At 45.5% G+C, this 12,610-nt stretch overlaps 3 protein-coding genes across 3 annotated transcripts; 2 read left to right on the forward strand and 1 right to left on the reverse strand.

Annotated features, from left to right (window-relative positions):
- Positions 1-169: 169 nt before the first annotated feature.
- LOC121720175 (zinc fingers and homeoboxes protein 1-like) lies at positions 170-6,664 on the forward strand. Its single transcript, XM_042106105.1, has 3 exons — positions 170-576; positions 1,151-1,456; positions 1,716-6,664. Exons 2-3 carry the CDS (start codon positions 1,291-1,293, stop codon positions 4,130-4,132), a joined length of 2,583 nt encoding a protein of 860 aa, XP_041962039.1. The 5' UTR covers positions 170-576; positions 1,151-1,290; the 3' UTR covers positions 4,133-6,664.
- A 143-nt stretch (positions 6,665-6,807) lies between these two features.
- zgc:101716 (uncharacterized protein LOC492784 homolog) lies at positions 6,808-9,453 on the forward strand. The gene is made up of 6 exons (XM_042106220.1): positions 6,808-7,046; positions 7,155-7,250; positions 7,373-7,516; positions 7,939-8,252; positions 8,422-8,554; positions 9,131-9,453. Exons 1-6 carry the CDS (start codon positions 6,942-6,944, stop codon positions 9,311-9,313), a joined length of 975 nt encoding a protein of 324 aa, XP_041962154.1. The 5' UTR covers positions 6,808-6,941; the 3' UTR covers positions 9,314-9,453.
- Positions 9,454-9,461: 8 nt separating this feature from the next.
- On the reverse strand, positions 9,462-12,548 carry LOC121720209 (protein FAM83A). The gene is made up of 4 exons (XM_042106181.1): positions 11,474-12,548; positions 11,214-11,381; positions 10,887-11,011; positions 9,462-10,329 (listed from the first exon to the last, which is right to left on the reverse strand). Exons 1-4 carry the CDS (start codon positions 11,972-11,974, stop codon positions 9,711-9,713), a joined length of 1,413 nt encoding a protein of 470 aa, XP_041962115.1. The 5' UTR covers positions 11,975-12,548; the 3' UTR covers positions 9,462-9,710.
- Between the last annotated feature and the right edge of the window lie 62 nt (positions 12,549-12,610).

Genomic DNA, 12,610 nt, shown 5'->3' on the forward strand with positions numbered 1-12,610 from the left:
TTTTAATTTCAACGATTACACAAATTACTATGATGTAGTTTCAATTAATTTAGATGTGAAGTTAAGTTTGCGTAGTACAGTTTCGCTAAAAGCAGTTTATAGCCTAACCTGAAATGTATGTTTTCACGACCCATTTAAGTTACGGCGGGGAGTCGCCTGACAATGACGTAACGACGTAGTACATTGACAGTGGTGACGCCTGATCATTAAAAACTGCCATTAAAATGAACAGAAATTATCAATATCTCCACCGAGTACATGATGCGGTCGTAACGAGTTAGGCGAGGCATTCACCGCCCGGCTTGATACCCAAGCTTTAGAGAACGATCAATCAAATGTGTACTGTTTCAGACAGAAACATGTACAGTGTTTTTCTGCGAGTGTAGACAGCAGTAGACTCAGTTCACTGCCTTCACAGCTTCCGAGAACCCGCAAGCTAGCGAGCTAGCTTCATTGCTGCAGCCTGGACCGCTGAAACAACGCAGGGAGGCAACAAGCAGACAAGAGCGGAAGACACGTCGCAGTAGGCAGCATTGAATCCGTTGTGTTGCAAGGGCTGAGGCTGTGGCTGCCCCGGTAAGTTGGGTAGCTAGTATCACAGTTCAGTGGCAAACGTTTGTCAGTTGTTTATGAATCCTTTTCAAGTGGTTATAATTAAATCTGACCCTGTCTAAAATATTCGAGCATATTTCCATTTAGCCAGTGTTCGCTTGAAAGTATTTGCGGTGATTCATTACGGAGAATAATGGGCTTCACTGTTGAATGTTCATGCTTCCTGAGCTGGATGCATGTAGCATAATGCTGCACGCCTGGTTTTACTTAGCCCACAATACGTAACGGCAACAGTTAGCAAGACATTTGAGATCAAACACAAGTTGATCTTTAACGTGCATGTACCCACCTCTCCAGATCACTCTTATAGTGTCAACATGTTTAAAATCAGTGCTTCAGAGTGATGTCTTGGAGCAGATCAGACAGAATATGTACATTATCGACGTAGATGTCACACTGTTTGTCCACCGAACTCAAAATAAGAATTGTGAGGTTGTACAATTAATAGACAAAACGTTACGAGGAAAAATACATTTCCTTGTCCAAATATAGATTAAGTTTTGCAAATTACATTGTACCTTGCTTTTTTGTTTTGCAGGAAATACAGATGAAATTTTGAAAACACACCAGCCACTGGCGTGTGAGGCCAGCTGTCTTGCAGACAGGACAATAAATACTCATTTTCTCACACACATACACACACGTTTCAATCAGCTGTCTTTTGGTGCTCTAAGCCCAATGGCAAGCAGGAGGAAGTCTACGACCCCATGCATGGTCCTGCCGTCAGATGTGGTTGAGCAGGACCCAGAGATGGAGGCCATGGATGCAAGTGAGGGATCCGGGATTGGGATCACAGAGGCGGGACCTACGGAGGGAGCTGTCCCACCAGCTGACCTGGAGCCAGGTGAGTGCCTGTAGTGAATACCACTGGATAACATAATTTCAGTAGTCTTTTTGGTGGTTTCCAGTTTGTATGCAGGTTTATGGAGGGGTCAAGAGGATGCACTGCAGATTTATAGTTAAATGTATTTCCTTGTTTTCAGCTGTCTGCGGTATTAACTCTTTGATATTTGATATATTACTAGTGTATATATAACAGTATCAACAGTTAATATTAAATTATTTCGCTAATTATTAAATACCATGTTGCAATTGTATTCCAGAGCATGATGGACGCCATTACACCGGTGAGGACAGCTTTGCCCGCATGAAACGCCAAAGTCAAACTGGTGTCTTGGATCCTTCACCCCCAGACCTCACATATGAGGGTGGCTTCTCTCAGCCTGACATGGAGGACAGCGAAGACCCATCAGTGTCCAGCATTTCGCTCAGCAAGACTCCGATCATGAAGATGAAGAGCAAATCGGAGCCCAAGAGGATTGCGGTGTCGGTGAAAGGCACGGATGAGGGTGACGCGGTGCCGGACAGCGACGGCGACCCCGAGCCCATGGACACCACGTCGTCCGTGGTGGCTCCCATACCTGCTGAGATGCTCAGCCAAATCCCGATGGATCCAACCAAGTCCAACATCCTCGTCAACATTCCCAGCCCGCTGGTTGCCGACGGCAAGAAGACGGTGCTCAACCAGGCCACGGTGCTTCCTGCGGGCCTGGCACAGGTGCTCTCCGCCCTGCAGGCTCAGCAGAGTGCCCAGGCTCAGCTTCTGATCCCAGTGAGCAGCATCCCCACCTACAACTCTGCCATGGACACCAACACGGTCCTGGTGAACACCTACAAAAAGTTCCCTTATCCCTCCGTGTCGGAGATCATGGGGCTGTCTGCTCAGACCAAGTTCAGCGAGGAGCAGATCAAAATCTGGTTCTCGGCCCAGCGACTGAAACACGGCGTGAGCTGGACCCCGGAGGAAGTGGAGGAGGCCAGACGGAAGCAGTTCAACGGCACGGTGCACACGGTGCCGCAGACCATCACGGTCATCCCGGCTCATCACCTCTCGGCCACCAACGGCTTGCAGTCCATCCTGCAGACGTGCCAGATAGTGGGGCAGCCGGGTCTGGTCTTGACCCAGATGGGCACAGCCAACAGCCTGCCGGTCACCACCCCTATAACGTTGACCGTGGCAGGGGTCCCCACTCAAGCCCAGGCCCCCAAGGTCATCAGCTGCCAGGCCAGCCCTGCAGTGAGCGAGACCAAGAGAGCTACCACTGTCCAGCCCCCATCCCTTACCCCACAGGAGAACTCGGCCCTCAGCGCAGACCACTTTGGCATGAGGCCTAAGAAGTCCAAGGAGCAGCTGGCCGAGCTAAAGGCCAGTTACCTAAAGAACCAGTTTGCCAGCGATGCAGAGATCGCTCGCTTGATGAAACTCACCAACCTGACTAAGGGCGAAATCAAGAAGTGGTTCAGTGACACGCGCTACAACCAGCGTAACTCCAAAAACAGTCATGTCATAGTTTTCCATGAGAACACTCGGTCTAACAGCAACAGTGGTCCCATCGTCATTGATTCCAGTGATGAGACACCTCAGTCCCCCATCCCCTCACCCGTCAAGGAGAAGGAGACACGTGCAAAGACCTGGAACCCTTTCCCTGATTTCACGCTGCAGAAGTTCAAAGAGAAGACTCCTGAGCAGCTAGTGGTTTTGGAGGAGAGCTATCAGAAATGTGACACGCCCACGGACGATGAGCTCAATAGACTAAGGGCAGAAACGAAACTGACCAGGCGAGAGATTGACGCCTGGTTCACCGAGAAGCGGAAATCCCCATCGGTGGTAGCAGCAGCAGCAGCAGCAGCAGCAGACCAGACCGACCCGAAAGCGGATAAGTCCGAGGGAGAGTCCCGGAAGGGGAGCCAGACTCCCCCGGGAGCGAGACGTTCCAGCAAAGACAAAGTCACAAAGAAAACCCCCGAGCAGTTGCACGTTCTGAAGAGTGCCTTTGTGCGCACGCAGTGGCCGACCACCGAAGAGTACGACAAACTGGCCGAGGAGAGCGGTTTGCCGAGGTCGTACATAGTCAACTGGTTCGGGGACACCCGCTACGCCTGGAAAAACGGGAATCTCAAGTGGTATTTTTACTACCTGAACGGAAACGTTGAGGGCATGAACGGGAACAAGAGCAGGAAGAGGAGAGTGCGGAATCGGGGCTGGGGTCGGTCCCGCAGCCGGAAGCCCAAGAAGAGCGTCGACCCCGAGAAGCCCCCTCCAATCAAGTTCAAGTCCGGCAAAGACATGCTCAAAGAGTACTACCTAAAGCACAAGTTCCTCAATGAGCAGGACCTGGACGAGCTGGTGGCCAAGTCGAACATGAGTTACGAGCAGGTCCGGGAGTGGTTCACCGAGATCCGACGGAAAGTGGATGCGGGTGTGGATCCCTTCGCCGAAGCAGGAGGTGTGGACGAGCCCGAGGAGGAGGAGGAGGAAGAGGAGGAGTCGCAAGGGGAAAACGAGACGACTGCCGAAGAAGCCGAGAGCACCGCTGCCGGTGGTGGGGAGGGGGAGGGGGAGGGGGGTGAGGAAGGTGAGGCGGGCGAGGAAGACGACGATGACGACACTGACGACAGTGAAACCTGGAAGCCTCCACAGAGCATCAGAAAAACGGAGTCGGCTTCCGAGGAGCAGTGAAAGGGCTCAATTGGCGGTTGGTTGTCGAAGGATACAGCACATGTTTAAGTTCAGTATACTGTCAGTGTGATTTGAGAAGCACTGCCTGACTGAGACTCCCACTTTTACCTGCCACCCATTCACACCTTGCACCTTACACACCTTACACACCTAATCATTCAAGCATTTTAGGCCTGTGTTAGTATTTGCGCTTTGAAGTTAATGACAAAAATTTGAGCAAAAAAGAAATATAACCGAAATGGACACTGATGGTCAAAAATCCACTCTAACCGGAGTAGCAGTATTTCAACAACATGAAGAATTCTATCCAATTAGAGTATCTGATAAAGCAGAATCAGCACATTTCTCACACACGTAATTAAATTATAATTACTAAGTGTATTTTGAATCCCCCTGAAGAACAGCGTTGCTTATGTACTGAAAAGAGGCATGAGGGGAAGGATTTACTGTAAAGGGTTTGTTTATTGCTTATTTGCAAGGAGGACCTGTGGTGCCAAAGCTACTCTGTTGAATGTTCTGGTCCCCTCTGCTGTTGCTGTTACAAGAGGTGTCCACCAGGGGAGTATGCATGGTTTGTGTGATCTCCAGAGGTGCTGGGAGGTCGACACATAATTAGGCACTTTGTCAACCACTTGTGTTATTTAATAGTGGTTTTAAAAAGAAAGACACTTGACTAGCCACCTTTAATTCTCAACAGCCATCTGATGGTTTTGAGAGACCAAACATTAACATAAAATGATGTATCAAGAAAAGAAAAAAAACACACATTTTGCCTCTGGTGCCCTATGTAGCTGTTGAGTGGCTAAGAGGAGATGACCACATATACCCTTACCCCACCATATACTGACAATGATCTGTAAAGTGAAACAGCACAACCAACAAACAACCAATGAAGAGCTGTGGCTATAGCTGCTTGTAGTCTATCAGACCTGCACTATGTGGATGGTATTTTTAATCTTCTTAATTGCCCTGTGTCTTTGTGGTTTTTTTTATTACGATAATCATGTAAAACAGTACTTGCCTAGTGCCTGTGTGTAAGGGGGAGTGGAGCCGACTTGTGGACTCTAATATTTTTTTTTTCAACTGGACTGTTTCAAAGCCAGTCTTTTCTAATTTGTGTCTAAATTGCATGTCGCCTTTTATTGTTTTGCGCAAAGTAGTATGCAGGGCTGTACAACCCTTATCTCTTCTCCTCCTCCTCTTCGTCTTTTGTACAACCCTTATCTCTTCTCCTCCTCCTCTTCGTCTTCTAGTTTCCCTTCCTTCTCTTGTCTTCGAAAGCCACACCCAAGATCTACTTTTATGTGTGTTTCTGCGTGTGTGTTCTAATGGTATTGATCTATTCAACTAGATGAAAATAATCCTGCAAAACCAGTTAAAATATCTGTTAGGAAGATTGTTTCAACTACATAATTAAGAAGTTTTCATCCAGAAAATCAATATAATTGCCTTGAAGACACGTTTACGTGCATCACAGTAGAGTTTTACTGGGATTTATTACCTAAAAGTGATAGAGTAAAACCTCTTTACCATGCAGCATGGTATAGACCTTTGATTTCCGTTTTATGTGCATGAAAAACATTACTAGTATTGGCATTACTAGAAATTGGAAACACTGATCCCAAGTACAGCATGCAATAACTTTTAGTTAGTCACAGGATAAAGGTTTGCTCATTTTGTACATACAGTCTTTTATGCTCCCAAATTTTACAAGTAGTTTTTAATAGTTTTATATATGTTTATATTTATGATGATAAAATCCACCTTGAATTTACTCAATTAGTTTTACGGTATGCTGTGGATGATTGGACATAATCCGTGCAGACTGGCTACTTTGCACCTTTTCAAAAGATGAATTGATGTAGATTCAGCCGCGAAGTTGAACTGGTTTTAAATCATTTCAGTTTTTAGTTTAGCCTCTGAGTGCAATGTAGATTTCCCTTTAACCATACTACCATATTGTGCAGTTGAGGTAATGAGTGTGTGTGGTGGTAAGTACGGTCATAACATAGTCAATAATAATTTTAACCCTTTGTGTCCTATTTCTCAACCTAGAAGTTCTCTGGTTTCGCAAGCTTGTTCTCTAGTTTGATCATTAGTTGCTTCTAGAAACACTTTATTTTAGTAATGTGTGTGTCAGTGCAGAAAAAATTGGTGGGTTTTAATGAAATGTACCTGTTAGCTTTTCAACAGTCATTTCACACTGACCACATTGGTACTAGACTTAAGACTAGTAATGTACTTGTTAACAGTTATCAGTGTGGAATCTAATGCCTCATTGCATTTTAGTTCAGACAGCTCAGCAAAGTTACAGAGAACCTGAAGCTATCACTGAAGTGTTACTGGTTTCACTGTCATTGATTTGAATGAGCCTGGATGGATATTCTGTAGGCACCTCTGCTGTCAGTGTCAAAAGCTTTATTCCCCTGAGCCATAGGCCTTGTGCAATGTTATTAATTTAAATTGAATTGTCCTTCTAGGCTGTGGCTTGATTTAGACAAAAATATATATTTTATACTTGTTTGAGGATCAAACAAATAAATTTGAATGAAAAAAGTATTTGTCTTCATTGTGCAGATTGATTTAAATGTTTAGAAGCAGACTATGGCCTTATTTACAGAGGTGGACCAGTTCAAGAGTAGGAACCTTTTTTCGCTGACATGTTTCCACACGGATTAATTTAGGTTGAACATAGCATGCGGCAGCGGCACTGCCGTGTACACGGAGCAGGGTGAACATGATGAACTTGGTCGTTTTGAATGTACTTCATAAGACCAGTTTTTTAATGAGTTAATGTCACCGTTTATACATGGAGATTTTGGGCAGCACCTTTGATGATTCCGTGTTTGAGGAATCAAGAAACAGGGTGTCGACAGTTCTCCCAACTTACAACGCTAAGTTCTGTGAAGCTCAGGTAAGTTTTGTTAGATGTAGCCTACGATAGCTGATTAATGTGTTGCCAGCGATTGTATTACCTCAAGGAAAATACAGTGCAGTAAAATGACCTTCTCTTCCAATTAAGTGGTTCTGTGAAGATGCCGATACAGAGGATATGTTGGAGAAACAGAAAGTCTACAAATTTCGGGCCGACCTGGCATACAGACGGAAACAGTACCAGGCAAGCACCGGGCTAGATGCCCATCCGCGAGCGAGATGTCATTTTTTTATTTGTTTGTACAGATTTTAATAAAGCATATTAAATGTGACAATTTTTGTTGTTTCTCAATATATTGTACCCAGGCAGCCTTAGGTGACTACACAACGTGCCTGTCATTTGTCCCTGATGGGAATATGTCCATCAGGCGGGATGTACTTGAGGGTATTGCGCGTTGCAGTTATCAACTTGACAGACGAGAGCAAGCTCAGGAAATAACGGAAAAACTTGTAAGTGGGCATGATAACCTATTCTCTTGCACCAGCAATATTTTGTTTACTTTTGTTCATTATGATCTTGTTACACTCGGCCAGAGGGGAAGGCACTGTGTTTTGGTTGGTAGGGACTACTGTTCCTCAAATCAGCCTGCTGTACACTTACACTGACAAAATCAGAGCTCTAGATTATGTGGCTAGTCTCCCATGCAACTGCACGGGACAAGTGGAGTTGAAACACTACGGGGACAAAATTAGCCAAATGTTCCAGGTTTGCTAGTAAACTGTGCTGGACCAGAGTATGCAGAATGCATGTTTTTTATTTGCTTTGTTTTTCTGTGTAAATACCTGTGGAATCAAACACTCACAGAAGGTTATAAAGTATTTTGTATGGATGACGGAACAAACATGATGCTGTTTTTTTGACTAACTTATAGAGGAAAGAGGCATCAAACACCTGCCACCTCACCTGCGTCCTACAAATGGAACTGAGTATCTCGGAGCGTTTCGGTGATGCCCGGTCTGCTGTCGTGGCCCTGCAGCAGCTCTGCTCCCTGCATCCTTTCAACCCCTGGCACTGGCACAAGCTGGCCTCCGTCTGCCACACTCTACTGAACACCGCTCACGCCACCCCTTCACCGAGCCCAGTCACTGGGCCTTTGAGGCTGGAGGAGGGGGGAGTGCCCACGGACCCTCAGAGAGAGGAGAAGGAGCTCTGGCTAAAGGCCTGCATGGGCTTTATTCGAACAAGGTGATTGTGCTTCTTTGATGCTCCTAATAGCTGCTTTACCTTAGACAGCCTTGTGAAATGTATGTTTGTATTTATTTGATTTCATATTATTTTTTATTTTTTTGTCTGTATTTGTGAATGGACCGTTGCGGCCAGAGGACAGGAGTAATATATGGTTATGCTCCCACAGGCTCCTGGTTGCCATTCTGCGGATCCAGCAGTCATCTTTCGTGCTGCAGACCAGCGAGCGAGTGGTTCTGGAGGCAGACGAGGCCTTGCAGCGGCTGCAGCCCTCGGAGAGCACGGTCCAGCTCATAGCCGAGGTCAGGCAGTATTTGCTAAAAGAAAACCTGGGAGTAAATTGCTCTGGGTATAGGTGCCAACATGAGTGCGCTGCCGCTTTCTGTCAATTTCCCTTGTACAGCAGTGCAGAAATGTTTAAATGATAAGCATTCGATAAACAATGAATTTTATTGAGCAGTGCAGACAAAACTAGAACTGAATCATGATCGTGAACGGGGTCAGTGGTAGTCTGTGGGGTTGTGTTGGAAACAGTGGAATGGAATCGAACGTCAAAAGCGCCACACTCATTAGAATGTCAAACTTGTCATACAGTCGCTTGTCACCTGTTTTAAAATGATGCACAAGGCAACTTTCTGTTCCTGATTATTGTGGTTCTAACACGTTCCCATTTATATTGGGGCATATTTTGTTTTTCTGAAATGTTTTAATCATCAGTAGGTACATTGTCATAATCATCCAGTCAAACATGGAACAGGTTATGTGGTTGCCCAGCAACATTGCTGAAAAAGTTGCCCCATTTATAGTATTAGCAACTTTACAGCATGTCACTGTTTTTAATCACACAGACTAGAAAAATATCAATTACTTTGTTGCAGGTGTTGTCAGAAGACCTAAACCCAGAGAAAATGAGGGAAGAGAACCAGGATGGTGAAAGTCTGATTGGTCTCGGCGTTAAGGACTTTGAGGAGAGATGGTGGGACAAACTGGTGTATGCAGGTTTGCTAGAGAACGCAGAGGAGCAAGTCAATGCAGAAGAGTCTACACAAGAGGTCAGGTGACCGGGTGTCCTCATTGGGAGGCAACCGAATGTATTGACATTGGTACTTTACACATATACAATTACATACATATTTCATGTTTGTATGTCTCAGCAAAACCTCATGTGTTGAGATTGTGCAAATACATATTCATGAATGGTGCGTTTGGATTGTATTTTTAAAAAAAAATGTTTTCAGCCATATCATAAATTATTGTAAATTTTAATTTTTTCACGTTCTGTAATAAAGAATCTACCAAATGTCTTGTGCGGTTTTTACATTTAAGCAATAACAATTCATATCCATCATTAACTAAGTGACTAATGCAGAAAAGATATTGTAATACAATAATACGAAATGTATAGAATGATCTTGAGCACTACATTTCGTAATGAAGTGTCATTGCCTCATGCACAGGTCATCTTTGTGTTGTAGCCCAGCCTGCTGTCTGTGGAAAGAGGCGACTGTGTTTGTTGTTGTTGTTGTTGTTGACGACGGCAGGTCGCCATGGCAGCGCTGATACACCATGATCCTTGGGGAAGGATGAGTGGCGCTGAGTGAGCAGCCACTGGAGCCTCGGCGGCAGAACAGTAGCAGGGCCAGGACTGGGGCCCCACTTATGCCTCAGGCCCGGTCCAACCAGAGGCCCTGGGGGCAGTGCTTTGCTTGGGGCGGGCAACACTGTCTGATATCTAGACTGTGCTACAGTGAAGATGGGCTGGCCTTCAGGGCTGGGCAGTCTTGGGTCTTTTAGGACTTCACTGCTGAGGCATTGCCTGGTTACGGCTGTACCCTGGACAGCTGCTTCTAGTTCTGTGCTCGCGGAGTCAGAGGAGCTTATCGTGGATGGCTGGCTATTTAAACACTTGGTGTCCATGTACAAAGAGAGGCTGTTGAGGACTTCGGCTGCAGGGAGCTCTTTCACTGGCAGAGAGGCAGCGTAGAGACGACGGAACTCCAAGTCGAACGGCTTGACCCCACTGCCCTTAAAGAGCATGGCCAGACTTCGGTGCACCCGCCAGGACAGCCAGGTGAAGCTGAAGAGGAGCACCAGTGAGGGAACAAATCATCTGTGATTAATAACACAGCCCGTGTGATAATCAATATAGTATTCTAATGCTGCATTCCAGAAAAGTCGGAAGTCTGGTATTTACTAGTTCGATTCTCCCAATTTCATTCCAGAGAAACTCGGAGGTCAAGAATTCTGACCACCTATGGAGGAAAAAGTACAATGAAACGCGTCTCTCTCTCTCTTGTTCCCACTTATAAACTCGGGAGCAAGACTATCTAACCTGACTTAAGTCGGAACTGAAGTCCGAGTCCGAGTTGTCTGGACTCTGGAATGCAGCATATAAGGCAAGACCGTGATAATAATGCTGTGGGGGAAACATGCTCCTCTATATTCAATTATTCTCAATATGTTCCCCCATAATATGTTGGTATAATGAACCATACACCACAGTCTGAAGTAAAATAATCATTAATAAATGTAATCATACAATCAATCAATATAATCAACTATTCCCCAAAATGTTGACTCCATGGCCACAGACTTGATCTAAAGGACAATGATGATTGGCAGTTTCATTGGTACCTGTATGATCCAAAAAGCACCTGTGTGCAGTCAGCAATGATGAACTTTTCTTGAATCTGTCCTTTGAATTTTTTCCCAGACTTGGCACAGTAAGTCTGCCCCGGGACACTACGTACAGACATCTTCTGCAGGACAAAGTGTACTTGTCAGCCATTCTTAACTTTAGAAATTGAATTGAATAGCCACATCTCTCTCATATTAATATGCCAATATTAGCCTATATATTTAATGCTGTGATATTAACTGGTGAATCAGGGGTGAGACATTTTCATGCACTAAATATTAAATAAATGAATTGTTTTTGCTTTAAATGGACAGGCAACTCACTGGGATATGAGAGGCGTTGATCTGTAGATTGTTGCACATCTCCAGAAAAATGGGTAGGTTCAGATGGTCTAGCAGTAGGTAGACGGAAACATTGCGTTTCCGCATCGCTTCCAGTATGTCACAGAAAATCTCTATGTCACTGAAGGTGTCCATGACTATGGCTAGAACCTGGACGCAGAGATTATCAACTAGTCTTAGATTTGAATATCTGTGTGTAGTTGAGAGGTTTGGTGTGGTGAGATGAGAATATTGCAACTTACCTTGGTGGCTTCGTTAATAAACTGACGCAACATATCTTTCATGCTTGACCCGTTGGTTTGGAAGTGCACATCAACAGCGGGGATCCCCTGCAGGTGATCAATCGAGTCTTCCGATGGCCAGCCATGGTCCAATTCTGGTGGGGACCCTTCTGTGGCTGACGGTAAATATGTCTGGCTCGAGTCAGAGTCTGTCTCCGGTCCATGACTATGATCTTCACCGTCCTTTGAGATGCCCGTGTCTGAGACATTTCCTAGGATGTAGTTTTTCTCCCGTCTAGACAAGAAGTCGACTTCTCCATCTTTGGCTAGGACCTCCTTATAGGCACCCAGACCTCCATTCAACAATGCGTCAGTAGCTAGTCGAGCGCTCTCGCTGTGGCTGAGGTCAAGGGGGGCGCTGGTCTCCTGAAGAGACAGACATTGCATACCCAGTAGTCGTCTCCTCATTTTGCCCACTGGTTTGGGTTGAAAAAAAGAGCCCCAATCTTTTTTCGGCTCCATGATTACTTCCAATTGGAACACACACTTGTTCTTCTGAAATGTGTCCTATAGATCATTGTATTTTAATCAAGGAAACCAGGACTATGTTTGCCGTATTCTGCTCACTGAAGAACCTGTTCAGTACAGCCACGAAGAACACTGTGTACAGCCAATCAAGGCTGTACCAAGGCATTACCAAACCAACGATTGTCATCACGCCTCGGGTCTGCGGGTGGGGTCGAGATAAAGTGAACAGGTGACGCGCCCGGGGGAACTGTGAGAACGCATCAATACATTCCAGCCCGCCACAGTGTGTGACTTTACTGAACATTGGCTGTCAGGTATCTCCTTTCTGGAGGCTGTTGGAAGGTTTTCACAAGTGCAATTCACTGCTCCCCACCTTAGCCAGAAGGTGAACATTTTTATGTTTACAGTTAATGAAACGTTAGGGAAGACACAGCCAGTGTGCATTTACTTTCCCCCATCGTAGTTTATCCAGACTTCTATGTCAATTTCCTTGCACCAGAGACTTTTTCTCTCTCACTCACTCGCACGCACACACACACCTGAGGAATAGTATTGTTCTGCCAGATAGTGAATGGATCAGTGCACATCCTATTTGCCCGTACGTACTTGACACTGCCAGAGGTTGTGTAA

The sequence above is a fragment of the Alosa sapidissima genome, chromosome 10 (assembly GCF_018492685.1).
Source record: "Alosa sapidissima isolate fAloSap1 chromosome 10, fAloSap1.pri, whole genome shotgun sequence".
Lineage (NCBI taxonomy): Eukaryota > Metazoa > Chordata > Actinopteri > Clupeiformes > Clupeidae > Alosa > Alosa sapidissima.

Excerpts from the sequence above, each read along its gene's own strand:
- LOC121720175 (XM_042106105.1), top strand. The coding sequence starts at position 1,291 with ATGGCAAGCAGGAGGAAGTCTACGACCCCATGCATGGTCCTGCCGTCA. Across the intron at positions 1,457-1,715 it reads ACCAGCTGACCTGGAGCCAG|AGCATGATGGACGCCATTAC; the intron begins GTGAGTGCCTGT and ends ATTGTATTCCAG.
- zgc:101716 (XM_042106220.1), top strand. The coding sequence starts at position 6,942 with ATGGAGATTTTGGGCAGCACCTTTGATGATTCCGTGTTTGAGGAATCA. Across the intron at positions 8,253-8,421 it reads ATGGGCTTTATTCGAACAAG|GCTCCTGGTTGCCATTCTGC; the intron begins GTGATTGTGCTT and ends ATGCTCCCACAG. Across the intron at positions 8,555-9,130 it reads CGGTCCAGCTCATAGCCGAG|GTGTTGTCAGAAGACCTAAA; the intron begins GTCAGGCAGTAT and ends ACTTTGTTGCAG.
- LOC121720209 (XM_042106181.1), bottom strand. The coding sequence starts at position 11,974 with ATGGAGCCGAAAAAAGATTGGGGCTCTTTTTTTCAACCCAAACCAGTG. Across the intron at positions 11,012-11,213 it reads TCAACGCCTCTCATATCCCA|AAGATGTCTGTACGTAGTGT; the intron begins GTGAGTTGCCTG and ends TTTGTCCTGCAG. Across the intron at positions 10,330-10,886 it reads GTGCTTTTTGGATCATACAG|CTTCACCTGGCTGTCCTGGC; the intron begins GTACCAATGAAA and ends GCTCCTCTTCAG.